A 13,382-nucleotide genomic window follows, 5' to 3' on the forward strand; every position below is an offset into this window, starting at 1 on the left:
TCCCCATCCCTCGAAGCAGGTTCCTCCCCATCCCTCAGAGCAGGTTCCTCCTCATCGCTCAGAGCAGGTTCCTCCCCATCCCTCAGAACAGGTTCCTCCCCATCCCTCAGAACAGGTTCCTCCTCATCCCTCAGAGCAGGTTCCTCCCCATCCCTCGGAGCAGGTTCCTCCCCATCCCTCGGAGCAGGTTACTTGCCATCCCTCGGAGCAAGTTCCCAGCGTCCTAAATTATGTCTGATAATGCTGCCTGCTGGCAGTGCTTGTTACAACAGCAGCTATTTTTTGGCGATAGCGGAGCCAGTGTCGGGCTGAATTCTGCAGGCACATGGGGATGGCTGAGCACCAATAATGGAGTGGAGTGGCATAGCAAGGGGAAGAGTCGCGTAGCAGACAGTCACTTCGGTCCTGTTGACATATGGAGCATTAGCGGTGATACATATATACACACACAGTCTGATATCAAACTGATGTTTAATTAGAGAAGGTGAGGGGTTGCTAATGAAGTAGTGACAATTAAGTGCATGTCGATGAGGTGCTGTCCTTACCTGACCTAACTAGGGTTCATTGTAAGAAGGGGATACCATGTATTTGGCCAGCTACTGCAAAGAACACACCAGTTTTATATGAAGACGTACAAGTTCATAATGTTCTATGGATGCAGACATACACTACCGGCCAAAAGTTTTAGAACACCTACTCATTCAATGTTGTTTTTTAAACTATTTTCTACATTGTAGAATAATAGTGAAGACATCAAAACTATGAAATAGCACAAATGGAATCATGTAGTAACCAAAAAAAGTGTTAAACAAATCAAAATATATTTTCTTTTGAGATTCTTAAAATAGCCACACTTTGTCTTGATAACAGCTTTGCACACTCGGGTCATTCTCTCAACCAGCTTCACCTGGAATGCTTTTCCAAAAGTCTTGAAGGAGTTCCTACATATGCTGAGCACTTGTTGGCTGCTTTTCCTTCACTCTGTGGTCCGACTCATCCCAAACCATCTCAATTTGGTTGAGGTCGGGGGATTGTGGAGGCCAGGTCATCTGATGCAGCACTCCATCACTCTCCTTATATGCTGGTTAGGTGTGTCTTGAATTCTAAATAAATCACAGACAGTGTCACCAGCAAAGCACCCCCACACCATAACACCTTCTCCTCCATACTTTACGGTGGGAAATACACATGCACACATGCAGAGATCATCCGTTCACCCACATTGTGTCTCACAAAGACACGGCAGTTGGAACCAAAAATCTCCAATTTCGACTCCAGACCAAAGGACACATTTCCACCGGTCTAATGTCCATTGCTCGTGTTTCTTGGCCCAAGCAAGTCTCTTCTTATCATTGGTGTCCTTTAGTAGTGGTTTCCAGAGGTGGGACCAAGTCATTGTTTTACAAGTCACAAGTAAGTCTCAAGTCTTAGCACTCAAGTCCCAAGTCAAGTCAAAACAGGCAAGTCTAAGTCAAGTCTCAAGTCAAGAGCGTCAAGTATCAAGTCAAGTGTCAAGTCCTAACTTTGAGTTTCGAGTCCTAAACAAGTCATAATGTGCTCTTCACCAAATGTAATACCATTTCATATTTTTAACAAGAGTAATGGTACATTACAGTTCCGCAAATCATGAATGCTTTTAAAAATATCTATATATTTATTACTTTCCAAATAAACATTATATTTCCATGGAAATACATGGATAGCCATGAAAAAGACACCTCCCCCCAATAGTGATCGACTATCGAGGATCGCTATGGGGCGCAATCGGGCGATGTAGGCTTGTACACAATCGCCCAACCTTATCACACACACTCTCTCTCTGTGTGGTTACAGTAGGCTAACGTATGTCAATGGTTTTAGGAACAGCAGTAACATCAGGCAGGATTTAGGCTACCAACTGCCTAGCCAGTTGTAGCTCAATCTTGGGTGCAATGATCACGTTCCCGCACTGACTGACTGTGTGGAGGCTCATTGATTTAATGTTACATGATACACCAGTAAAGTAATAAAATATATAGCTGTCGGCTATATTAGCCACAACTTACAGTTATTTGTGTAGCTTCAAATGTCGAACAAAGTTGGAAATTGTTACGCCTCCAGCTGTAATTTTCTTCCTGCATTTTTTGCAAGTTGCAATCTGTTTTTTATTGATACAGCATCGTCTTTATATCCGAAAATAATAATTTGGGGTGTCATCTTTCCAAGGGCTCTGTCACGGCCGTTGAAAGAACTTGACCAAAGCGCAGCGTGGTGAAGTGATGACGCCGACAAAACAATAAACAATACCAAACAACCGTGAAGCTTAAGGCTAAGTGCTAAGTTAACTTCCCACAAAGACAGGTGGGGAAAAGGGCTACCTAAGTATGGTTCTCAATCAGAGACAACGATAGACAGCTGTCCCTGATTGAGAACCCTACCCAGCCAAAACATAGAAATACAAATAATAGAACATAGAATACCCACCCCAAATCACACCCTGACCAAACCAAATAGAGACAAAAAGAATCTCTAAGGTCAAGGCGTGACAGTACCCCCCTCCCAAAGGTGCGGACTCCGGCCGCAAAACCTGAACCTATAGGGGAGGGTCTGGGTGGGCATCTATCCGCGGTGGCAGCTCAGGTGCGGGACGCAGACCCCGCTCCACCACTGGCTCACCCACTTTGGTGGCACCTCTGGACTAGGGACCCTCGTTGCGGGCCCCGGACTGAGCACCCTCGTTGCGGGCCCCGGACTGGGCACCCTCGTTGCGGGCCCCGGACTGGGCACCGTCTCTGGGGGCCCCGGACTGGAGACCCTCGCTGGGGGACCCGGACTGGAGACAGTCGCTGGAGGCTCCGGACTGGAAAACCTTGCTGGAGGCTCCGGACTGGAGACCGTCGCTGAAGGCTCCATGCCATGACTCCTCACTGGAGGCTCCGTGCCATGACTCCTCACTGGAGGCTCATGCCATGGATCATCACTGGAGGCTCCGTGCCATGGATCATCACTGGAGGCTTCGTGCCAAGGATCATCACTGGAGGCTTCGTGCCATGGATCATCACTGGAGGCTTCGTGCCATGGATCATCACTGGAGGCTTCGTGCCATGGATCATCACTGGAGGCTTCGTGCCATGGATCATCACTGGAGGCTTCGTGCCATGGATCATCACTGGAGGCTTCGTGCCATGGATCATTACTGGAGTGAGGAGACTGAGGAGTATGGGCAGTCTGGTACGTGGAGCTGCCACAGGGCTCACCAGGCTGGGGAGACATACAGGAGGATTAGTTCTTGGCGCAGGCACAGGACTCACCAGGCTGGAGAGACATACAAGAGGCCCTGTCCTTGGCAGAGGCACCGGGTACACTGGGCCGTGGAGGCGCACTGGAGGTCTCGAGCTTGGAGCCTACACAATTCGTCCTGGCTGGGTGGTTATCTTCACCCTGCAAATGTGGGGTGCTGGCACAGGACGCACTGGGCTGTGCAGACGTACCGGAGACACAGTGCGCAGAGCTGGCGCAGGATATACTAGGCCGAGGAGGCGCACTGAAGGTCTGGAGAGCAGGGCTGGCACAACCACTCCTGGCTGGATGCTCACCCTAGCTCGGCAGATGCGGGGAGCTGGAATGTAGCGCACCGGGCTAAGAACGCGTACTGGAGACACCGTGCGCTCCACCGCATAACACGGTGCCTGACCAGTACGACGCTCGCCACGGTAAGCACGGGGAGTTGGCTCAGGTCTCCAACCTGACTCAGCCAAACTCCCCGTGTGTTGGGGGGGCTGCCTCTCGGGCTTCCTTGCTAGCCGTGTTCCCTCGTAACGCTGCCGCTCTGCTTTCGCTGCCTCCAGTTCCTCCCGTGGACGGCGATACTCCCCAGCCTGCCTCCAGGGTCCCTTACCATCCAGTATCTCCTCCCATGTCCATTTCTCCAGATAGCGCTGCTCCCCCTTACCACGCTGCTTGGTCCCTTGGTGGTGGGAAGTTCTGTCACGGCCGTTCAGGCTCCATCTGAATTCACTCGCCGACATTCCTCTGCACTGCCACGCACAACTTTTTCTCAGCTGGCACAATTTGATTGGCTGCTGTCCGATTCAAACTGTAATCCATTAAATGAAGAGTTGATGCGCTGCACACTTTCTAAAATATTTGGGCTTGGGGAGGGTATCAAGTCAGGTCGAGTCATAAGGCTCAAGTCCAAGTCAAGTCACGAGTCATTGGTGTTAAAGTCAAAGTCGAGTTGCAAGTCATCATATTTGTGACTTGAGTCTGACTCGAGTCCAAGTCATGTGACTCGAGTCCACACCTCTGGTGGTTTCTTTGCAGCAATTCGACCATGAAGGCCTGATTCACACAGTCTCCTCTGAACAGTTGATGTTGAGATGTGTCTGTTACTTGAACTCTGTGAAGCATTTATTTGGGCTGCAATTTCTGAGGCTGGTAACTCTAATGAACTTATCTTCGGCAGCAGAGGTAACTCTGGGTCTTCCATTCCTGTGGCGGTCCTCATGAGAGACAGTTTCATCATAGCGCTTGATGGTTGACTGAATTTCATGTCTTAAAGTAATGATGGACTGTCATTTCTCTTTGCTTATTTGAGCTGTTCTTGCCAAAATATAGACTTTTACCAAATAGGGCTATCTTCTGTATACCCCCCTACCTTGTCACAACACATAAATTCCACAAATTAACTTTTAAGAAGACACACCTGTTAATTGAAATGCATTCCAGGTGACTACCACATGAAGCTTGTTGAGAGAATGCCAAGAGTGTGAAAAGCTGTCATCAAGGCAAAGGGTGGTTATTTGAAGAATAACACTTGTTTGGTTACATGATTCCATATGTGTTATTTCATAGTTTTGATGTCCTCACTATTATTCTACAATGTAGAAAATAGTAAAAATAAAGAAAAACCAAAGAGTAGGTGTTCTAAAACTTTTGACCAGTAGTGTACGTGTTGTGCATTATAATGTGTTATGCATGCATTTAAACCATTATAGATGTGCTTATAATGCACTCACTGTGCATTATGCCGAAGGTTGTCATTTCATTAATATTATCTTGTTTCATTGAGTGACATCCTTCGATGTCCTGAGCCACATGTCTTTGTCTCTGTCTCAGGGAGGACGCGGAGGCTCCCAAAGCCAAACTGGTGAAGCCCAATTCTCTCTCCTCGTCCCGTTCTGGAAGCTCCCGCTCGGGCACCTCCTCCACCCAGTCCATGGTCCACACCACTGCCCCCCGGGGGCCCCGCGCCCGCGTTCCTGACGTCGCCGCCCTCAAGGAGAACGGCCAGCCCCCCAGCTTCCCCCAACAGCCCCCTGCCTACACACAGGTGGTCCCCAAGACCCCTGAGCCCCGCACAGCCCCGGCCAAGCTCAGCCCTCCCCCCAAGCTAAGCCCCGGGAACCTGGCCCGCATGGGAGCAACGCCGGTCATGATCCCTGCCCAGACCCAGGCCTTCCAGACTGTGTAGGAGGGAGGGAGGGGAGGGAGTAGTGGAGGGAGTAGACGCAGACAGACACAAGAAGCCCCAGTACAAAGCTGATAGCAACCCCCAACCTGCCCCCAGAAACGCTGTGAAAACCAGCCATATCATCAACTAAAAGTATAATTGAGTGCATTCTACGAAGGGAAGACTTTCGTAAGAGGTTTTGTCTCCTGTACAAACAATAGAGAGCGAAATCTTTTGTTCGCATGACATCCCATGACAACAGAACATTCATTGTGTTTTTGCCTGATTTTGCTGACGAGGTCAGTGATGTGTATCATACTCTGATGAGGTCAGTGATGTGCATCATACTCTGACGAGGTCAGTGATGTACATCATACTCTGACGAGGTCAGTGATGTGTATCATACTCTGACGAGGTCAGTGATGTGTATCATACTCTGATGAGGTCAGTGATGTGCATCATACTCTGACGAGGTCAGTGATGTACATCATACTCTGACGAGGTCAGTGATGTGTATCATACTCTGACGAGGTCAGTGATGTGCATCATACTCTGACGAGGTCAGTGATGTGCATCATACTCTGACGAGGTCAGTGATGTACATCATACTCTGACGAGGTCAGTGATGTGTATCATACTCTGACGAGGTCAGTGATGTGCATCATACTCTGACGAGGTCAGTGATGTGTATCATACTCTGACGAGGTCAGTGATGTGTATCATACTCCGACGAGGTCAGTGATTGCTCCTCTTCTTCCAGTATGATGCACAAGGGAGGACCCTGTGTAGAGCTGAGGTATTTTTAAACCAAACCGACAGAGCCATGAAAGCGGAACGGGCTATGGACAAAGGGAAGGAGGGAGTAAGAGCAAATAGAGGACTGGAAAAGAGCAAACAAAGGAGATACACAGGCTGCATAGCTCACCAGAGATCAGGCGAGGGTGTCTGGCTGTCTCATGACACCTGATACCTGCTACCAACCAGGTCAAACCAGACGGCAGGACAAGACAAAGACAGAAAAAAGACAAAGAGAAAAAAATTAAAACGGAAAAAGTAAACCTCTCTCTGGACTTGTCCGAGCACCACACCTACGACACTCACACACTCCGCCACACCGAGCCAATCAATATCTCCCAGGCTTCTTTGCTGGCATCACAGACCTCCATGTATTCTCCTCCGGGATACCCGCCAAGGCCAGCAGGCAAGGTGATTGGTTTAGTAAGGAAGGGGGTGCAGGGGGTGCACCGATCGATTGACACACCAATGAGAGTGGATGAAATTTTGATGCTGATACAAGAGGGATGTTTGCCTGTGATTGTACAAAGATGATATAGCTTAAGTAAGAGACTCCACCTAGACACGTCACCTGTCATCCTATACACCTGCACATGGGTCACTCGCAGCAATCAGAAAGATATTGGTATTGATTTCCCATGTTTCCTGTGCATCCAGCACTATACACTCAACAAGTCTGGACTTATGTAACGTTATCTTCCCATGTTCATGGACAGCGTCAATTAAGGCCATAGGAATATGTGACTTTGTGGTCATCATAGGGGATTATTAATGGCTGTAATATGTATTGCTGTTGTCTAATATTCTATGTTTCCTTTTTTCTATTTCATTTATTTCAGATTCCTTCAGAATGTTTAAAGATTGTTATTAAAGGGGTGAACTTAAGCCCTATCAATAAAGTGCCACTGTTGATGTTTGTTGAAGATGGTTAATGGCATTTCTGTTTGTGTTGTGTTAATAACATTTCCATTCATCCAAAATGATTGAACTAACATATGAATGTGTTCTATGCCATGCAGTATATAAAGGGCTGGATTCAATTTGTATCGCCAAAGTAACGTGCAAGATCTACGTTATAGCTCCATTTAAATTTAAAGGCAATGTTCCCACGTTCGCGGAGACCGCATTCACAGTCGGCTGAATCGAAAATGACCTTAACATTTTAAATACCTCCGCGATATAGCTGGATTCCAGCCCAAAATCATTGGATGAATCCTTGTTTTTTAATGAGCAGAGATTTGCAACAATAAATTGAATCCCCTGCAGTTGAACTGTGTCTGAAAAAAACCAAATATATTCTGTATTAAGAGAAAATGAGCAAAGGGCCATACACATCATAATATGATATCACATGTGTTGGCTCAGCACCATCTTGTGATTATAGAAGAACAGTAATGATAATCCTAAAGAGGGCCTTGGGTTAACATACACATTTTAATTGAATACACCACAAAAAAGTATTATTCACAAAACATGAAACACGGCTTTACAGTTTAAAATGGTTAACTCTACGGTGCACCTGAGACTGACTCCATTTCAAGCAGAATGAAAAGGACAATAGATTTGAGTGATTTTGTTTAACCATGTAGTCATACTAGTTTGTCAAACTCAAATCATTCCATCAAAGTCTCTTCATGGTGGCCAAACAGAATTTAAACAACACTCAACCTCAGTAAAATATCCTGGCTGAAAGTGTTGAATTATGCCCTATCATTCTCTCATTTAAATGTCAACTTTTGCCTGAGCTCTCATTTGATCCAAAGGCGTGACTTCTGCCTAGTGATAGTCTTCACTGCCTCTACGCAGCAGCACATTGGTCCTTCAGTGTTATGACTGCTTCCTCCAAAGAGACACCCCTGTTATTCTGGCTCAATCGCAATGTAATGGATGAGATGTGAGGAGGTATTTGGAGTGACTGATGCTGTGGCGCCCTCCAGGAGAACCCAGCACACTCATCTTAGATCACCCAGGAGGAAGGGCTCTTCTCGTCCAGCGGTGCAGAGCATAAGAGCGCGCTCGCACTCTGGCCTCCGAAAGGGTTCAAACGAGGACAGGTGACTCGAGAGTCTATACTTCTTGTTAAAGGTTCAACATTGACCTGGCTTTTCGTTCATGCCTGGTTGAAATCACCCAGATTAATTTGTATCAATAGTTATATTTTTAAAGTCGGCCTATTTGTGATGAGATTATTTCATGATTGTTGGCAGTTCAAAGAGTGAAAAGAAAGCAGCAATTTTGTCTCTGTGACTCGAGTACTTCCAGCTTGCCCACTGCTGGTTGAAAAGCTCCTTTAAACCAGGAGACGGATGAGTGGCGAGATGAGAGGACGACACCTGAGGGAGAGCTCCTGATTACCCACCACAACCCCCTTTGAATTTCCCATTATACCCTTAAAAGCCAATACAGGGAGGCCGATGAGTGAATGTAGCTCTTACGGCCGTTGATGGGGTAGGATACGCACCGGTATCGATTTTCCTGTTATCTGAGTGACTCTGAATTCCCCTGGCGGAGCGCTCTGTGTCCTGAATCATTAGGGTTTCCACCCTTTTTTGTTTGAATGTCTTGCTTGGCAGACAGGAGAAATGGGAATGCTCCAAACCATGCTGGGGATTGGAACAACGTGAACCACAGGCGTTACGTTGCCCTTTCACCATGTATCGACTCCAAAAGGACATTACCATAGGTTAACTAGTACAAAACTTGCATCTTGATGTCATTTATTAGTCTGTCTACTCTAAATACCTCCACTATGGTTTGAGTGATGGGACCTTTGATTTCATGCATACCGTGTAATGTTCAAGAGAGAAAGAATCCACCCAAAGCTGAAAAATGATGGATATGCATGTCACAGATACTTAACTAGAGAAAGAACAAAACTGTATTTTTGCCTCAATGCTTATATAAATATATAAATGATCATCTTGTACAGAAATTTTTTACATTTAAAACAGATGCTATGACTGTAAAAAAGGAAAGTTATGTTCATTTTGAGTTTACTCGTTTGGGTTAAGTATTCAATCATAAGTACTTTGCACTTTCTTAAACTGTGCTCTCTGTGTCCCGCTTGCGTTAAGCTCTTTTCACCAACAGGTTTAGGAGGGAAATGTTCTCTCTCGCTATTTTCTTTGATTGACAATGTCATGCAGTTACTTGAGTTGTTGTAAACCAAAAAGGCAATGTACATACCTCCTTCTCGAGTGAAAAATGTATATTTGTACAATATCTGAATAATTACTGTTTTGGTTTGTAATAAAGCATTTGATGAATAGCCACTTGGTATGATTGTTCTCTACTTCAGACACGCCGGCATGTGTAGGGACGGTTTCCTGGATACAAAGTGCATTCGGAAGTATTCAGACCTTTTGACTTTATCCACAGTTTGTTACGTTACAACCTTATTCTAAAATGGATTTAAATATTTTTTCCGTCATCAATCTAAACACAATACCACATTGAGCAAAGCGATGTGCAAAGCGAAAACAGGTTTTATATCAATTCATAAATAATAAAAAAAACTTATTCACCTAAGTATTCAGACCCTTTGCTATAAGACTCGAAATTGAGCTCAGGTGCATCCTGTTTCCATAAGTCTTGAGATGTTTCTACAACTTGTCCACCTGTGGTAAATTTAATTGATTGGACATGATTTGGAAAGGCACACACATGATCTGGAAAGGCACATATAAGGTCCCACAGTTGACGGCCTCCCGGGTGGCGCAGTGGTCTAGGGCACTGCATCGCAATGCTAGCTGCGCCACCAGAGTCTCTCGGTTCGCGCCCAGGCTGGGCTGGGTTCGCGCCCAGGCTCTGTCGCAGCCGGCCGCAACCGGGAGGTCCGTGGGGCGATGCACAATTGGCATAGCATCGTCCGGGTTAGGGAGGGTTTGGCCGGTAGGGATAGCCTTGTCTCAGTATGTAAAATGTAATAAAATGTATGCACTCTACTGTAAGTCGCTCTGGATAAGAGCGTCTGCTAAATGACTAAAATGTAAATGTAAAATGTTGACAGTGCATGTCAGAGCAAAAACCAAGCCATGAGGTCCAATGAATTGTCTGTAAAGCGCAGAGACATGATTGTATCGAGGCACAGATCTGGGGAAGCGTAACAAACTATTTCTGCAGCATTGAAGGTTGCCAAGAACACAGTGGCCTCCATCATTCTTAAATGGAAGAAGTTTATAACCACCAAGACTCTTCCTAGAGCTGGCCGCCCAGCCAAACTGAGCAACCGATGAAGAAGAGCCTTGGTCAGGGAGGTGACCAAGAACCCGATGGTCACTCTGACAGAGCTCCAGAGTTCCTCTGTGGAGATGGGATAAACTTCCAGAAGGACAACCATCTCTGCAGCACTCCACCAATCAGGCATTTATGGTAGAATGGCGAGACGGATGCCACTCCTCAGTAAAAGGCACATGACAGCCCACTTGGAGTTTGCCAAAAGGCACCTAAAGACTCTCAGACCATAAGAAATAAGATTCTCTGGTCTGATGAAACCAAGATTGAACTCTTTGGCCTGAATGTCACGCGTCACATCTGAAGGAAACCTGGCACCATCCCTACGGTGATGCATGGCGGTGGCAGCATCATGCTGTGGGGATGTTTTTCAGCGGCATGGACTGGGAGACTAGGATCGAGGGAAAGATGAACGGAGCAAAGTACAGAGAGATTCTTGATGAAAACCTGCTCCAGAGTCCTCAGGACCTCAGACTGGAACGAAGGTTCACCTTCCAACAGGACAATGACCCTAAGCACACAGCCAAGACAACGCAGGAGTGGCTTTGGCACAAGTCTCTGAATGTCATTGAGTGGCCCAGCCAGAGCCCAGACTTGAAACCAATGGAACATCTCTAGAGAGACCTAAAAGTAGCTGTGCAGCAACACTCCCCATCCAATCTGAGAGAGTTTGAGAGGATCTGCAGAGAAGAATGGGAGAAACTCCCTAAATACAGGTGTGCCAAGCTTGAAGCATCATACCCAAGAAGTCGAGGCTGTAATCGCTGCCAAAGGTGCTTCAACAAAGTACTGAGTAAAAGGTCTTTGTCATTATGGGGTATTGTGTGTAAACAATTTAATCAATTTTAGAATAAGGCTGTAACGTAACAAAATGTGGAAAAAGTAAAAGAATCTTAATACTTTCCGAATGCACTCTATTAAGCCATTTCAATGGAGATTTTATAATGTGCATGCTATTTCATCTGTGTCTGTGAAACTGGCCCGTAAAGTAATGAAATACACATACTAGTGCCTGGAGTTGGTCTAGTCTAGTGTTTAAGGCCCCTGCCTCCTGTACATGTATGGTCCCCCTGCCTCCTGTACATGTATGGTCCCCCTGCCTCCTGTACATGTATGGTCCCCCTGCCTCCTGTACATGTATGGTCCCCCTGCCTCCTGTACATGTATGGTCCCCCTGCCTCCTGTACATGTATGGTCCTCCTGCCTCCTGTACATGTATGGTCCCCCTGCCTCCTGTACATGTATGGTCCCCCTGCCTCCTGTACATGTATGGTCCCCCTGCCTCCTGTACATGTATGGTCCCCCTGCCTCCTGTACATGTATGGTCCCCCTGCCTCCTGTACATGTATGGTCCCCCTGCCTGCTGTACATGTATGGTCCCCCTGCCTGCGTGGGATGGAATCCCGGCCCGACAGGCCTTCTCACCTGTCCCTTCTATTCAAGCCTGTCACTATCCAAAAACCTATAAAACCTTACAAATAAATATGAAAAGAATAATAAATAGACGAGTTCCCGGTGATATCTCAGATCATTATCTAGTTTGACCCCTGGGGTTTCTCAGACCCAGACCATACCCACAGATCTAATCAGAATACAGACTATTCCATCTCAACATTTGGTGGGGCGGTGAAAGGCATATTGTAGACGGCTGGCCATGAGGTTGCTGTGTGAAACACCAGATGGGGTCTGCGTGCTGTAGTGCCCTTGAGTGCGGCTCTTCAACGGAATGGGGTCGCAAGCATTGTCCATCTGTATAATGTCCCTCCAGATTTGGGTGTCTATAAGTAAAGTCTTAAATAACCATTACAATCAGGAAAACTGCTGGACAGTGAGACAGCTAATCTTCAAATTAATAATTGATCGAGTTCAATTTGATGCGACAACCAACCACTGTCCTTAAGATTCCCCTCCACCATCATTGGCTATGACACTGTAGGCTACCAAAACAGTAAAATTTTCTGGCCAACTAGAGGTCTCATTTAAACATTTGAGGTGCAATAAGGCACTCTAGTGGTAAAATATAGTCATTACATTACACTAGGGCGATATTGTTCTAAATCAGTGGTCACCAACCCGTTGATTTCAAAGGCATTTGTAGTCGATCACCAGACATTCCTAAAAATAACAAAAATGATAAAGCCTTGCATTCCTCTCTTTTTTCACTGTTGGCAGTAGATGCACTTGATTCAGCAGCCCTAGCACCGGGAAGGCAAAGTGTTCCCATTTTTAAGCATTTCATATGTCTGAAGGTAGAACTCCGCCTAACCGGCAAGCCCAGGGAACAAATCAAGTGCACCTATATGCCTACCGCTGGCCAATAAGATAGCTCAGATCACTGTGTCTGCACAGTTTCCTTGAGCCATAGGCTGTAAAAAGAGGCCTCGAGCACACAACAAAGTTGATACTGTGAGATGTAAAAACTTTTAAAACCATGACTAGACAGAGACTCAATGAAAACAGCAAAGAGCTGCTGTTTTTATAAGTAAGTTCATGTTTAAGTTGTTATTCAGCACTGTCTACACTTTGTTCAACACTTTTATAAGCCAAAGTGCTGTACAGAAACCCAGCCTGAAACCCCAAACAGCAAGCAATGCAGGTGTAGAAGCACGGTGGCTAGGAAAAACTCCCTAGAAAGGCCAGAACCTAGGAAGAAACCTAGAGAGGAACCAGGCTATGAGGGGTGGCCAGTCCTCTCCTGGCTGTGCCGGGTGGAGAATATAACAGAACATGGACAAGATGTTCAAATGTTCATAGATGACCAGCAGGGTCAAATAATAATAATCACGGTGGTTGTCGAGGGTGCAACACATAAACTACTGCAGCATAAATACTGGAGGCCGAGACAGGAGGGATCCGGAGACACTGTGGCCCCATCCGGCGATACCCCCGGACAGAGCCAAACAGGCAGGTTATAACCCCACCC

General features: G+C 46.3%; 1 protein-coding gene across 4 annotated transcripts in view; it reads left to right on the forward strand.

Annotated features, from left to right (window-relative positions):
• Positions 1-9,498, forward strand: part of LOC129868161 (CXADR-like membrane protein) — a 136,087-nt gene extending 126,589 nt beyond the window's left edge. For all 4 annotated transcript variants that reach the window (XM_055941861.1, XM_055941863.1, XM_055941862.1 and 1 more), the window contains one exon: positions 5,098-9,498. In XM_055941861.1, coding sequence (XP_055797836.1) covers positions 5,098-5,452 — 355 coding nt within the window. In that variant the 3' untranslated portion in view covers positions 5,453-9,498. The remainder of the gene's footprint in view (positions 1-5,097) is intronic.
• The last annotated feature ends 3,884 nt before the right edge of the window (positions 9,499-13,382 follow it).

The sequence above is a fragment of the Salvelinus fontinalis genome, chromosome 13, assembly GCF_029448725.1.
Source record: "Salvelinus fontinalis isolate EN_2023a chromosome 13, ASM2944872v1, whole genome shotgun sequence".
Lineage (NCBI taxonomy): Eukaryota > Metazoa > Chordata > Actinopteri > Salmoniformes > Salmonidae > Salvelinus > Salvelinus fontinalis.